The sequence below is a fragment of the Zootoca vivipara genome, chromosome 15 (assembly GCF_963506605.1).
Source record: "Zootoca vivipara chromosome 15, rZooViv1.1, whole genome shotgun sequence".
NCBI lineage: Eukaryota > Metazoa > Chordata > Lepidosauria > Squamata > Lacertidae > Zootoca > Zootoca vivipara.
The window spans coordinates 41,481,911-41,497,486 of record NC_083290.1 but is presented as its reverse complement, the minus strand read 5'-3'; the positions used below and the strand labels follow the sequence as shown (position 1 = coordinate 41,497,486).

The 15,576-nt window shown below is 43.6% G+C and overlaps 1 protein-coding gene across 3 annotated transcripts in view; it reads left to right on the top strand.

Annotated features, from left to right (window-relative positions):
* Positions 1–15,576, top strand: part of PPP2R2A (protein phosphatase 2 regulatory subunit Balpha) — a 73,029-nt gene that overhangs the window by 42,711 nt on the left and 14,742 nt on the right. For 2 of the 3 annotated variants that reach the window (XM_035138789.2, XM_035138791.2), the window contains exons 3-4: positions 6,069–6,166; positions 12,297–12,462. In XM_035138789.2, the coding sequence (XP_034994680.1) occupies positions 6,069–6,166; positions 12,297–12,462 (264 nt within the window). The remainder of the gene's footprint in view (positions 1–6,068; positions 6,167–12,296; positions 12,463–15,576) is intronic. The other variant, XM_035138790.2, reaches the window with a different exon arrangement.

Sequence of the window (15,576 nt, the reverse complement as noted above, 5' to 3'; positions counted from 1 at the left end):
CCCTCCTCCATATGACAGCCCTTCAGAAACATGGCGTGGTGTTTTAGCTAGCGGGCTGGATTTGTGAGCCTGGCGGGCCGGATCCAGCCGGCAGTTCGTAGTTGGGGGACCCCTGACATACCACATATCGGGAATCCTTGTTCTGTTTGTTATAAACTACGGGTCCCATCAGCTGCTGTTTGAGGATGATGGAAGCTGTAGTCCACAATACTGTATCTGGCAAACACCATGTTGCCTAGAACTGCTTTAGATATTGTGGGCCTTGAAACATTTGTTAAAGCTGGGTCTTCATTCCTTGAAATGGGGAGGAGGGCACCGCAGGCTCTATGGGCCAAAAACAGTGCTCTGGTTCTGTATCTGGCCCTTGGGACTATCTCCTTAAACCACACCCTGCTTCCCCACCCCCCACCCTGTCTTTTTCATAGACTCTCAGAATTGCAGATTTGGAAAGGACACCAAGGATCATCTAGTCCAACCCCCTGCAATGCAGGAATCTCAGGAATCTGGCACCTGGCTGGTTTCTAGCACTGCTCAGAATGTAGCCTGGAATAAAATGTGGCATTTGGACTGAAAAAGGTCTCCCCATTCGTGCCTTAAAGCATGTGTAATATTTTCTGTGACTTCCATAAGAAGGGCCTTATTGGGGTGGGTGAGATTTATGGCATATGGCTCCTTAGGGGTAGAGTTTTACACAAGAAGACCTGACTCTGATTATGTAGACTTCCATAGAATGGCTTCATCCACATGTTTCCGATTACACTGCACTTTGGCAGGGAGTGATAAAAGGCAAGAGGAAAGATAATGAGGCACAACTGATGGGCAGAGTGGGGTGGGAGACCATGGGGTCATGAAGGACAGATAATGGTTCAGGGCTCAGGAGCATCCCCCATTTGCTGGTTCTATTCAAGGCTGTCTTGGACTCCTGAGGCAACTGCTGTTAAGAAAAAAAATGTCCAACGTAGGCTTATTTAAAGCGAAGATGGATCATGTGCTTTACTGGTGTGACTTCTGGTGGATCTGTCAGCAGATTGTCTTCATTGATTTGACCTTAGCTTTCAAGGTATATCAGCTGGTGTGCAGTGCTAGGTGGCTGCTGTCTCTCTCTCTCTCTCTCTCTCTCTCTCTCTCTCTCTCTCTCTCTCTCTCTCTCTCTGTGATTCATTTTGTTTGTGTTGGATTTTGAGCACAAGGAAGAGCATGCTCCACAGTATATCGGCTGCTGTGCATATTTGAGTGCTGTGACACACTTCGGTGCATTGGCTTCTCTGCCATTCCTCCTTTTTCTTTACATCGTACTTGTGGTAGGGATCGCTTTGCAGGATCCTGGGCAGTGGTGTGAGCAGCCCTGTGCGGTTGCAAGGCCCCCACCTAGAGACTATAGCAAAAAATAGCACGCACAGAGGGGAGGAGACTCCAGGAAGCGGCTGAAGGATGCACACTGAAGGACGAAAATAACTTCCCCCATAATTATCACTGAGATACCAGTTACCATTTCAAAGAAAAGAGTCGCATTCATTTTGTTTGGCAGCAAGGGTGTTAACACAGATGAAAATACACAAGCCAATCGGTGTGCTGCGGAAGATGAAATGCTTCCCTTGTCAGTTCTCAAACACAATTAAATCCATCCAGTTCAACACCAGTGCCTTGATGTCTGCTTGTTTCTTTGACCAAGGTATGGGAATGCACTATTTTTAACGGTGAGTTTCTTTGCTTCCAAATGCTTGCCTAGTTACTGCTCTAGTGGCTTATTTATGTGCAGAGTAGTTTGGTACTGTGTGTTGTAGTTGTTAACAGAGCATCATTCTGTTTAGCCTTGCAACTTCATGTTTCCCCACCCCTTTGAGATAAAGTAGGTTGAAGGCTTGTCCACAAAGGAAAAGCAAGTTGCCTTTTGGATTAATTTTAATTGAAAAGCTATGATCTACTGATATGTTAACTTTCAGTTGTAGCACTGCAGTAAATTTTCTTTTTTAAAATTGGTCCAATTCATTTTAGAAAAAAAAAACCTCTGTCAGTTTCACCTACATCAGGAAGGGAAATCGTGTAGTGGACCAATCAGAGATATGCATGTTGGGTTTAACTGGAGAACGTGGGGATGTGAATGTGAGGGAATGCTGATTTTTATAGATGGATTTGGGAATTGCGCCTGCTTGTAAGCAGGCACAAATCCCAGTGCTGCAAGGTGATGCCCGAAGGAACCATTGACAACAAGGCCCCAATATTTATTGCTTAAAGTAAACCTTTAAGAGAAGGCTCCACACCCCATGAATGACAAAATCTGTACTGAACAATAGGCAGCTGGATAAAACCATGAGAAGCTCCTGCACTATGTTAATGACCAGTTTCAATATCCAAAAAGTTTTAAGCCAACAAGCCTTGGGGCGTTGTCCTCCAGGTTCACTTGAGAGGTTCCTGGGTCTTATTTCTTGGTGAGTTCATAATAATGTTTTGATATTCTGTTGGTAGTTTCCCGCCCCCCAACTTTCCCTTCAAGATGCTGTGTAAAATAGGCACTCACTGCTTTTACTGACTCATCTTAACTGCCTGCACAAAGTACACATTTTGATTAATTAGGTGATTTAGCTCTTTTCAGAGCATTTTTTCTGTCAATACATTGGTGTTATAGCATTGTGCCATCCTGCATTAGTTTCCAAAGCCAATTTTGAGCTGTGTGCTGTTGGAGGCACATTGGCAGCCCTCCTTTCTCTCTTTCCCCCTCCCCTCCCCCTTGCAAGGTTGGCTCAGTTCTTCCAATGCAGACAATTTTCCTGTTCTTGGTTGCCCTGCCAGTAGTAGCACAGCAGCATTTCCAGGCAGGATTGTAAAAGCATGCTCAGTTGCATCACTGTCTTAGCAGTTAAGTAGTGACATACCGAACACAACCAAAGACCCATCCAGCATCTTGTTTCCCACAGTGACAAACTAGATGCCTATGGAAACTCCACAAGCAAGACATGAGGGCAATAGCCTCTCCTGCTGTTGTTCCCCAGCAGCAGTTATTCAGAGCCATGCTGCCTTTGACCTTGGAGGTAATACACAGCCATCATGATTAGTAGCCAATTGATAGTCCTATCGTCCATTGAATTTGCCCAATCCCTTTTTAAAGCCAATGATCCACACTAATGAGGCAGGCTGTACTTCAAACCAGGGACGCGGGTGGCACTGTGGTCTTAACCACTGAGCCTCTTGAGCTTGCTGTTGGGTCAGCAGTTCGAATCCACATGACGGGGTGAGCTCCCGTTGCTCTGTCCCAGCTTCTGCCAACCTAGCAATTCAAAAGCATACCAGTGCAAGTAGATAAATAGGTACCGCTGCAGCGGGAAGATGAAAGGTGTTTCCGTGCACTCTGGCTTCCGTCACAGTGTTCCATTGCACCAGAAGCCTGAAATCGAGATAAGCGCCACACCCCATTGTCAAGTTTGACCAGGGGTCCTTTACCTTTACCTTTTTACTACTTCAAACCAAGATATATGCTTGATGCTTCAAATGAAGAATATCCTCAAATATGGAACTGCCTGGTGTAAATGTTTTGGACTTAAGTATGTTACCTCAGCTTACTATCACTTGTTCTAATTTGAGTTTAGAATTTAAACCATGATTTTAGTCTCTGAGTATACAGGCATGCCATGGTTCAAAGGCGCTTGTCTGGTCTCATTTTCTGTCTGCTGAGCACTCCAGACTCTTTGTGTTCATAGGCCAAAATATGGGTTGTCAATTCAGACATCCTTCCAAACCATAGTTAGCACACACCATATTGGCAAGCTGCTTCCAGCCACAATTTCTGCTTTTGGGTTGCTGTTGGGTCACAAATATACAATTTCATATCAAAGGCACAGTTAAGATTCCTTATTTATATGCTGGCATGATTTCTGAACTGGGTCAAAGTTTGCAAAGGACCCTTGAAAACAAATACAGAAACATGAACTGGAACCAAGTAGCAGTCTGAGATAATTAAGAGCTGAGAGAGATCCTTCTGCAAATAAATTGGAAAATATAAAATAGCTTAAATGGTAAGCTGAGATGATATTAAAGGGGTGGTCAACAGTTTCATTATTACAGGTTCAGCAGTTCACAGGACACAGAAGAGTGTATTTTCAGGTTAAAACTTTGCTTTTGACTTTACATATCAGAGGTTGAGGATTTTGGAGTGTAAAAATCATTGCACTGCTACAAGTTCGCAGAATCGTTTTGTTTGGCTGTTTGCAAGAAAAGGGCAGATTGGTAATGCTAGCGAAGGCCAGCCGACAGCTCTTAGCAACAAGCAACGTAAGGCATTCTTATCTTCCTCTCTGATCCTCCTTCCCCTGGCCTCATATTGCAGGATCATTGGGGTTGAGGCAGTGTGTGGTGGTGGGGAGACCTAATACAACAGTCTTGTTTTGTTCTTGGCAACCTGCCTTGTGCCACGAGGTTCCCATGGTTCCCATGTGTGAGGTGGGTACCCTCCAGGGGTGCTTGAGCAGTTGCTAGGGGCTGCTCAGCTTCTTCCTTTGTCTCTGTCCATCTCAGTTTTTCCCTTCCTTCTCCCTTGGAAGTGGGTGACTAAACCTCACACATCCACAGAATGCCAGTAGCCTCTTGGATGCTCCCAGACAAAAGCCTCAGCATGGTGTATGTCTGTGTGCATGTGGGAGAGCGAGTAAGGGGACCACTTTTGCTTCTCTCCCCAATCGGGGGTTTACAGGTGGAATAGCAGTACTGGAGGGAAAGCTGAAGTTCACTTTTGGAACATCTGCCTTTGCACATGGAAGGTCCCTGGTTCATCTCTCCCCGCCCCGCATCTCCGGGTAGGGCTGTGAGAGACCCTAGTTTGAAATCCTGGAGCGCTGCTGCCAGTCAGTGCAGATAGTATTGAACTGGCTGAACTAGTGGACCACTTCCTACATTGTGGTGGTGGCTACCTTGTGAACATCACGCCACTGCAGTTGGCTGTGGTCATCATTGGAAGTTAAGGCTTCAGAGGGGGAGGTTAAGGTGAGCAACAGACTGCCGCCTCCTCAACCCTGCCATTGCTATAGTTCTGAATGTGGTGAGATCTTGAAATGAGCAAAGGCCCCTTTCTGCACTGATGAATCTGCATTGGTGCAGAAAGAGCCTGAAACAAGCAAAGCTCCTTTGAGTGTATTTATTCGCCTTTTCAGCCTTTACCAGTATATCCCACCTTTCCTCCAAGGAGCTCAAGGTGCCATGCACAGCTCTCCCTCTCCCCCTCCCCATCTTATCCTCAACAACCCTGTAGAGTGGCTCTTCATTCTCCTTCCGAATTGGGTACCTTGCTGCTGGGAAGCAGCTGCCACTTCCCCTTTGCCCAATCAACAACTGAGCGAGTGGGAGGGCTGGGCTCTGCCATTTGTGTCCCCTATCCTGAGCAACCCCCCCCCAAAAAAAGAACATTCTTGTATTGCATTTAAAAAGTTTCCCTATTGCAGACATTTCTCCAGCATACAGACTATAGGAGATTCAGTGGTGGGCCCAATTTCACCCTCAGACAGTAGTTTTGTCACATGAGGAGAAATGCCCGAAGTCAGCTTATGTGGTGGCTATTTATGTGTGTCTGTTTTGCCTTTGACACAAAAGTGCTAACTAAATGAGTGAATGAAATGTGAGTTTGCTAAAGAATGGTGCCTTTAGGTTCCTTGAGCCCCCCTATTTTGGGTCATGGTGTACCAGTTGTCAAGTATCCTTTTTCGATTTCAAATTAATGTGCATCCCATCTTTTCTCCCCGCCTTCCCAATTTAATCCTCGCAACAACCTTGCAACGTTGGTGCAGCTGACAATTTAGAACTGCTTGTTTATTCTTCCAAAGAGATCAGGGCAACATACATGCTGATTCTTGCCTTATATTCTCACAACAAACCTGTGAAATAGGTTGTGCTAAGAAATAGTGACTGCCCAAGGTGAGCTTTGTGGATAAGAAGGAACTTGAATCTGAATCTCCCCAGTTCTGATCACAGGAGGAAGTTTGCCGCATCATAGTGCAAGTTTTTCTGATTGCTGTGTAAATGTATTTCATGAAAATGTACACAGAAAATATATTAACATACATTTCTCTCTCTTTATTATACAGCAGATATAATTTCTACAGTAGAGTTTAATCATTCTGGAGAATTGCTAGCAACAGGAGACAAAGGCGGTAGAGTTGTTATCTTTCAACAAGAGCAGGAGGTGAGTTCTGTGTCAGTGTGGTCTGTTCATACCCACAACCCAATTTCCTCTAGAGCAAGGCAGTCCAACTTTTCATATCAAGTGGGCTCATGGGCCACGGAACTCATGGGCCACACAGTGCCTCGTCACATGGGGTGGAGAGTGAGGCCAAAATTTGATGCCCCCCCCCCAGCAACCTTCCCAAACCCAGCTAAATGAGGCACTGGGCTTTGGGAAGGAGGCACGAGGCTCTGGCAGGGTTCTAGAGCCCACCCACCTCCTTCCCAAAGCTGAGCAAGTGCTAACTAGGCTTTGGGAAGGAGGCAGGAGGACTCTAGGACCCAGTCAGAGCCCTCATGCCTCCTTCCTGAATTCCAGTGCTTCGCTTATGCCAGGCATGTCCAAAATGCATTTCGGGGGCCTAATCCAGCCTGCCGGTCGGTTTAATCCAGCCCCTGTGGCAGTTTGTTTCTTGGGGTAAAATAATAAAAAAAGCTCAACAACTTCAATCCTTAAAAAAGGTTAACAACTTGGTCAGCTCTTTAGTCGGCCCTCACAGCCCTTCACGCCATCAAATCTGGCCCTCTGAAAAAAGTTTGGACACCATTGGCTTATGCTGCGAGGTGAGGACTGTGGGGTAAAAGGTTACTTGAGAGCCGCCAAAAAAGGCCTCCACGGCTACATGTAGCCCTTGGGTTGCATCCACCCTGCTCTATAGATTTCAAGAGGGAAATGTGGCTTTTACCTGAAAATTACCTGAAAATGGTGCTCTGAGAATAAGTTGAAAACAAGAACCACACCAAAAAGTACCAGCATGATATTCTACTGTTATAACCCAGTGTGGACATGTTACATAGGAAATTTATAATTTATGGTGGCCATGACTGATTGTAAGGAAATACTGGTTAAAGATTAGGAATGCAATTAAAAAATGTGCAAAGCTGTGTGACTTTCTGCAGAAGTAAGTCCTATTTCATTCACTGGAACTTATTCCCATGTACGTATCTATAGGGTTGTAAGAGCAACAAGCTTAATTACAAAACTACATGTTCAGTTTCTTTGGGCTGTTGTTTGTTCCCCACCAAACTGTTGTAAAAATAATAATACTGAGAAGTGGTTCCTTTACTATCTTATATGCTGAGTATTACAGAACAGATAACGCAGACCATTATCTAGAATGATGTATTCCAGTGCTTGTGTATTCCAAATCACTGTTGTATAAAACCTACAGAAGATTGATGATGTAACCAATTTATTGAAAACAGGTGGCCATTTATTAATTATTGGAAAAGTAAATCAATCTGTTGGTATAAGATTTATCCATAGATGTTGAATATATTTTGAAAAAACAATTTAAAATCAGCAAGGAGTCAATGCTTTTTGGTGGAAAACAAGCTTTTCATGCAGGAGATTTTAGGAAGCCATCGCCCCCATCTATCTATTAGCAGGATTAGGAAAGATATCTTTCTGCCTGATACCTGGAGAGTTGCTGCCAGCCAGTGTAGGTGAGGGGTTGTAAATGTTGTCTTCCCCTGGCACCTATACAGCCTAGATGAGCCAGGGGTCTAACTAGATTTAAGCATCTTCATAGGTGCTTCATAGTCCTGCAAGAATTCTTCTGATTGTTCTTGCTCAGGAGTCCAGGGAGTAGCAGTAATGCATCTTTCCCTTCTCCTCATGTTTTTTTATCCAACCCATTGTATGTAACTTACTAAAGCAATGCTTTTCCTACAGTCATTGAGTTTCAAATAGCATTCTTCTTTTGTCCTATTAAAATCCTTCTCAAGTAGCCTACATTTGTGCCAGTAATAGATTGCCCTACATAGATTTTCTCTTGCAGTAAATATAATTGATATTGTGCCTTTGAACAGGCACTGGACATTTATGAGCACTGGAAATACTATGTCATATGAACAGCAAGTGTTTTGTCTGTTTTCATTAAAATGGCTTTGAAACCACTCAACCAGTTTGTGCTCATAAGGTGCCCATCAGACAACCACGATGCCTAGAAAGTACTGCACATCTGTTTTATGCATTTCATAGAATCATACAAATACAGAGTTGGATGGGACTGCGAGGGACATCTGGTCCCACCCTTCAATGCAGGAACCTTTTTGCCTAATGTGGGACTTGAACCCACAACCCTGAAATTAAGAGTCTCTCATTTGTGGCCCAGAAAGACAGGAGAGCCATCACTTTGGGCCTTTTTATAGTTAAGAAAAAAGACGAATAAGAGTTGACATGATAGAAATGCATAAAATTATACATGGTGTGATCAAGTAGATAGAGAAGAGTTTTTCTCCCTTTCTTGTAACTAGAACTCATGTTGGAGGATTCAGAGCACACAAAAGATAGTACAGTACTTCTTCACTCAGCACATTATTAAACTATGGAATTGGCTTCCACAAAAGTCAGCAAGTGCCCCCCCCCCCCACTTGGATGGCTTTAAAAGGAGATGAGACAAATTCACGGAGGCAAAGGCTACCGGTATATCAATGGCTATTAACCATGATGGCTGTGCTCTACCTCCACTGTCAGAGGCAATGTGTCTCTGAGTACCAGGTGCTGGGAGTTGCAGGTGGGCAGGGTGCTGTTGCGCTCATGTCCTGCTTGTGTGCTTCCCACAGGCATCTGGTTGGCCACTGTGAGCACAGGGCATTCGACTAGATGGGCCACTGGCCTGGTCCAGCCAGGGAGTCTCTGATTGCCTAGGATGTCTTGCCTAGGTACGTATACTGGGCGGTTTTTACATTAAAAGCGCTTGGAGGTTCTTGCGGTTTATATGTCATCTTTCCAACTCCTCTAGCCTTTGTATGTTTCTCATCTCACAACAATCACTCTCTTTCTGTACCCTTTCTTTCTGGTAAGGATTTTTCCTTACCAAGTTATTTTGATCTCTTAGTGCCATCTAGTGGGGACAATGATACCTATTTACAGTATTTATTACATTTATGGGGACCCAGGTGGCGCTGTGGGTTAAACCACAGAGTCTAGGGCTTGCTGATCAGAAGGTCAGCGGTTCGAATCCCTGCAACGGGGTAAGCTCCCGTTGCTCGCTCCCAGCTCCTGCCCACCTAGCAGTTCGAAAGCACATCAAAGTGCAAGTAGATAAATAGGAAAGGTAAAACGGCATTTCCGTGCGCTGCTCTGGTTCGCCAGAAGCAGCTTTGTCATGCTGGCCACATGACCCGGAAGCTGTCTGCGGACAAACGCTGGCTCCCTCGGCCTATAGAGCGAGATGAGCGCCGCAACCCCAGAGTCAGACACGACTGGACCTGATCGTCAGGGGCCCCTTTACTTTACTTTTATTACATTTATATCCTGCCTTTCTGGTTCAACTGGACAACCGAGACAGCAAACAAAAGGTGGCTAAGCTGATATTTTTAGTACATTAAAATTAAAACATTAAAACCAGTGTCACATACTAGGTTCCAAATTTGGGAAGGGAATTTATGGAAATAGGAAACATCAGTTTCGTGGTATGGTCTTTTTAAATCAAATAAGATTATAACCTACTTAAGGAACTCAGGAGGCTAATGCTTAAAATAACATATATTGCAGAGAAGTTAGCGAGAACTCTGTAATACAGATGGCAGCCAATTCTTGGCTTGGCCACAGCAAAATATAATCAAAACTGCATATATTGGATAAATGGTATTTTATGGTTGGCGTTATCTGCTGGTTTGATCTGTTCTCATTATTAACCTGTCCTTACTTATTTTTTATTTATTTATTTATTTATTTATTTATTTATTTATTTATACCCCGCCTATCTGGCTGGGTTTCCCCACCACTCTGGGCGGCTTCCAACAAATAGCAAAATACATTAAAATATCACAGATTAAAAACTTCCCTAAACAGGGCTGCCTTTAGATGTTTTCTAAATGTCAGGTAGTTGTTTATCTCCTTGACCGCCGATGGGAGGGTGTTCCACAGGGCGGGAGCCACTACCAAAAAGGCCCTCTGCCTGGTTCCCTGTAGCTTTGCTTCTCGCAGTGAGGGAACCGCCAGAAGGCCCTCTGCGCTGGATCTCAGTGTCCGGGCTAAACTGTTTTGTGGTCGTTTATGGTTGAGATAAATGAAATTGAAATGAATCTAATATATAAAATCTATTTCTTAGGGAAATCAGAAAAGGTATTTTGAGACAAGGATGGTAACCTTTGGCCCTCCAGCTTCTACCGGACTACAGTTCCTATCATTCTTGAACTCTAGTTATGCTGTCTGGGGCTGGTGGGAGATGCAGCCTAACCACACCTGGAGGGCTAAATGTTTCCCTATCTCTGTCCTGTAAAGGACTTACCGAGTTTATGGAAACATGTATGTTTCGTCAGAGGAAATGCCCGTTCCAGAATTCATGCCAAAACCCTCACTGGGAGCAGACAGTGGTCTCTTCCCACCTCTGTTGATGAAATGCTCCCTGTGCAATAGTGGGGTACATTGTTTCACACCTGCATGATTGTGGTGGATTGTCTTGTTCATTACGCATTTCATGAGCAAGACAGTGGGAGAAGGACATAAGTTCAGTAGTGAGATACATGCTTGTCCTAGGTTCAGTCTCTGGCATTTCCAGTTAATTGAAGCTAGGAGGTGATGAGCAAGAGTTCTACAAAAGCTCTGAAGAGCTGCTACAGATCACAATATTTATTGAAGAAAGTTCTGTTTTCATAAAATCTTCCTAAAATCCGGAACGTGGGACTCGCCTGTAGTCAATATTGCTTACCTGTCCATCTGAATGTCACAATGAAATCCTTTCCATTCCTTTTTGCATGGACGCTGTCCAGATTATGTTTGTCTGCTGTTTTAAAAAAATGCCATACACTCAGCAATCAGTTCCAAACAATCTTAACTACAGGGTGAGATAAAATAACACTGGCCTGGTGTTTAAAATGCTACTTGCTTCATTCTTTACAATTTATTAAAATGCCTGTGAGAATAAAAAAAATGTATTGGCCTGCCACCTATATGATAACAAAGTGGGTGTTGGGTGAGCTTTCCTAGGGAGGCAATTCCATAGTACTGTACTCTTAGAATCATAGAATGTCAGAGTTGGAAGGGACCCCAAGAGTCATCTAGTCCCCCCTGCAATGCAGGAATTTTCCCATAGCCATCCCTGGGTGGACTCAAACCACCAAACTTCTGGTTATCAGCCAGGCGCACGGACCCACTCCGCCACAGGAGGCCTCAGTGCTATCTGCTTGACCTCAGTTGTTGGCAGCACCCTGAGAAGGGTCTCTGTAGAAGAACTTCATTCCTGAGCAGGTTGTTATGGGAAAAGGTGATCCTTAAGGTGTCCAGTAATAGCACTGGACTAGAAAGACAATTTGTCTGACCTCATATAAGGCAGCTTCCTGTGTATCAGCCAAGCACCACCCATCAGAACAGGTGATTCCCAGTTGCTATCCACAGAGCAGTATCGGTTGAAACAGGATCTCTTCGTAGAATTCGACTGACATGAAATTCTGTTCACCAGCAAGCTGTCATCATGCCTGCCTGGGCTGGAATGAGGTGGCAGTGCAACCGTGCAAAGCATCGTGGAGCAGCTTAGGAGACAGGAAATGAATACTGCCCCGTAATTGCTAATAAAGCAAGATTCATGCCAGTGCAATGTTAATTACCTTGGTCTGGAATTTGGCTTCAAACCTGCCTCCTGCTTGAAAAGGTGCCTGGGATTTTTAAAATGATGTTGGCATTCTCACGCCCTTGAGTGTGGTTCATCACCCTCTTGGAATTGCAGATATTGGCTAAACAAGTGCTAAGATGTTTAGCGTTAGATAGCAGTTTGGAGGGAAGAGCATCTGTGAGTCATGACTAGGATGTCCTACAGCACAATAGCTGTTTATTACACATTTGAAATCAGGCAGGGATGGAGGACCACAGATTCGCTTTCCTTGATCTAAAGAATGTTTTTTCATTGCTTCAGAATGTTTGTATTCATGAATGCAAATTGATCAGTAAGCTTATATAATTGGTCAATTAAGAGTTTGTTGCTTAAATGACAGCCTCAGAAATAATTCATATCTGTGAAGTGGCTCTAATTTATTTGTATCCCACTAATTGCAATCTGTAGGTGGCCTACATTAACTACACTGGTTATTCACTGAATTCCATGCAATTTCTCGCCCCTCTCCCCCTGCTCCCCTTCCCCTTTCAGAACAAAACGCCATCTCACAGCAGAGGCGAATACAATGTTTACAGTACCTTTCAAAGCCATGAACCAGAGTTTGACTACTTGAAAAGTTTAGAAATTGAAGAAAAGATCAACAAAATTAGGTGGTTACCCCAGAAAAATGCTGCTCAGTTTTTATTGTCTACAAATGGTAAGGCTCATTCAGTGTTTGATTTATGACAGGTCTTCCTATAGACCTATTTGTGCAGCCTTTCTTTTTCTTCATTCTCTTAATTTAAGTGTGTGCTGCAGTTGATGGCTAGAGTGAGAAGTGTACCCTCCCCACTTCTTTTTAGATTACTGTATTTGATTCTTCAGGACTCTTGTTATCTTCATATCCCCAGCTAATGTTGTGGGTCCTCTACGTTAGCTTGAATCTAGGGCAGCCTGTGTCAAGCTCCACATGTGTAACAGGACTTTCCTGCCCCTTTCTGGCTACACTTCATTGACCCCATGCTTGGGGGACCCTCAAGAATGATGTGAAGGGTTGTAGCTGAGTGGAAATTGGCAAAATCCAAGCTGGGGTTGGGGCCTTGCCAGCTCTCTGCATTTTGATTTAGGCCTTTTTTGGTGTTCCTTCTTGGCCGCTGCCTTTAAAATCAGGTGTAGTGGACCCACCACTAGCCACCATGTAGTAAAGCGCAGACTCACCCCAATACCCTTGCCTCAGCCACTCACTACCCTTGCCTCAGCCAAGCAGTTTTATGGCGCCCCAACCTGCCAGTGCCAGGGTCAGGGCTCTGTTAAAGTGCTCCCGCTCCTCAGCTGATGGAGCCCGAATCCTTCTCTTGCTCATATGCAAGCAGTAGAAGGATCGGGGCTGTTCAGCTGGGTAGTGGGAGGCTTCCTGCACCCCCACCCTTGAGGAGCGCAAAGAAGCCCCTCATCTCTCCAGCTCTAACTCGCATGCACCAGAGGGACAGGGGACTTGCTCAGCCGGGGAGGCGAGAAGGTTCAAAGTTGCCCTCCCGTCCCCCAGCTGAGCCTCACCATTCTGCCCCCACCCACTCCGTGTCAAGGCAGTGGTGGAGGAGGCATGAGTGGGCTGCTTTTTCATCCTGGGAGGGAGAGGCAGCCCCCCCCCCGTGTGCCCATCTCAAGGAAGCGGCAGATGATGCCTCCGCCTTGGCACCGGGGGGGGGGGGTTCACAAGTGTGTTGCTTCCTCATGGGAAGGGAGAGGCAGCCTGCTTGCCCCACCCCCCACCCCTTGCCAGTGCCAAGGCAGCAGAGGAGGCAAGCATGGAAATGGAGCTCTCTCTCATCTGCCTCATTTGCCACTGCCTTGACAGAGGGGACGGTGGGCGCTGGAGGAGGAATTGCTTTGGAAAAGGCAGAAGCTGCACACAGCGGCCAGCAACTGCCTTCTTCCTTGCCACTTCCTTTCTGACATTTTGATATACCGCCATACCACAATGTTTATTTTATTTTTTTTAATAATATTTTTTATTGAACATTTTTTCAACAAACATACACCAAACATACAAAATACAAAATACAAAAACACATCAAAAACATCAACATACAAAAATATAACAAAAAAATATATATCATTTCTCATCCATTATAATACTCATTGTCTTCAGGCTTCCCCAATTCCCTACTATCTGGTTTTCATTTTTTTAAAACTTCTATAGCAGTTTCTAAATCATCTTCTTTCCCATCATGCAATCCCTTTAAAACTTCCAAGTTAATTCATCTTCATATCATTTACCCTAATTTCAAACTTTAAATCTTCTATTGTTTCCCTAATGCCTTAACCTCTTTACTTTCCTGGATTTTCAAACTCTAATTATCGAATACATTCCCTATATACATTTTAAATTTCTTCCAGTCCCGGAGTCTTCCTGTCAATTCTGCTAATTCCATATAGTCCATCATTTTCATTTGCCATTCCTGCTTCGAAGGCAATTCTTCTTTTTTCCAATATTTTGCTAATAAAATCCTAGCGGCTGTGGTGGCATACATAAACAGATTAACATCATCCTTGGGGATTTCTTCCCCAATTATTCCAAGCAAAAAGGCTTCCGGTTTTTTCGAAAATGTGTTCTTAAACATCTTTTTCAATTCATTGTAAATCATTTCCCAGAAGCCTTTTATCTTAGGGCATGTCCACCACATATGGTAGAATGAGCCAACATCCTGTTTACATTTCCAACATTTATTGTCGCTTTTGTGGTACATTTTAGCTAGCTTGACCGGCGTCAGATACCATCTATACATCATTTTCATCAAATTTTCCTTCAACACCGTACAAGCCGTAAATTTCATACCTTTCTTCCACAATTTTTCCCACTCCGACATCATCACATTATGACCCAGATCCTTGGCCCATTCAATCATAACTGATTTTGTTTGCTCATCTTTCAAATGCCATTCTAACAACAAATTATACATTCTGGACAAATTCTTGTGATCTGTCTCTAATAACTCCGTCTCTAATTTCGATTTTTCTGATTGGAATCCTAATTTTTTGTCTAACTTGAATACCTCATTTATCTGCACATACTGAAACCAGTCACTCAACCTATCTTTCAATTGTTCGTATGGTCTTAACTTAAAGTGGTTTCCCACTTCCATCAAGATATCTTTGTATTTCAACCTATTCTCATCCATATTTGTCCTTTTAGGTTTCTTTGCCTCAAGAGGTGAAATCCACCTAGGAGTTCTCCTTTCCAACAAATCCTTATATCTCATCCAGACATTAAACAATGATTTCCTGATTATATGGTTTTTAAAACCTTTATGCAATTTCACTTTATCATACCATAAATATGCATGCCAACCAAATGCGTTATCATGACCCTCTAAATCCAACAAATCATCATTATCTAACAAAAACCAATCTTTCAACCAACAAAAGGCAGCAGCTTCAAAATAAATCTTTAAGTCCGGCAGGGAAAATCCTCCTCTTTCTTTAACATCAGTCAAAAGTTTATATTTAATTCTTGGTTTCTTCCCCTGCCAGACAAATTTAGACAGTATCTTCTGCCATTCTTGAAAGCATTTCATTTTATCAACTATCGGTAGGGCCTGAAATAAAAACAACATTCTCGGCAAAACATTCATTTTAACAGTTGCTATTCTACCCATTAAAGACAATTTTAACCTCGTCCATACTTCCAAATCTCTCTGGATTTCTTTCCATAATTTCTCATAATTGTCTTTATACAAATTCAAATTTTTTGACGTCATATTAACTCCTAGATATTTCACCTTTTTTACACACTTCAGTCCTGTGCATTCCTCTATATTCTGTCTCTCTC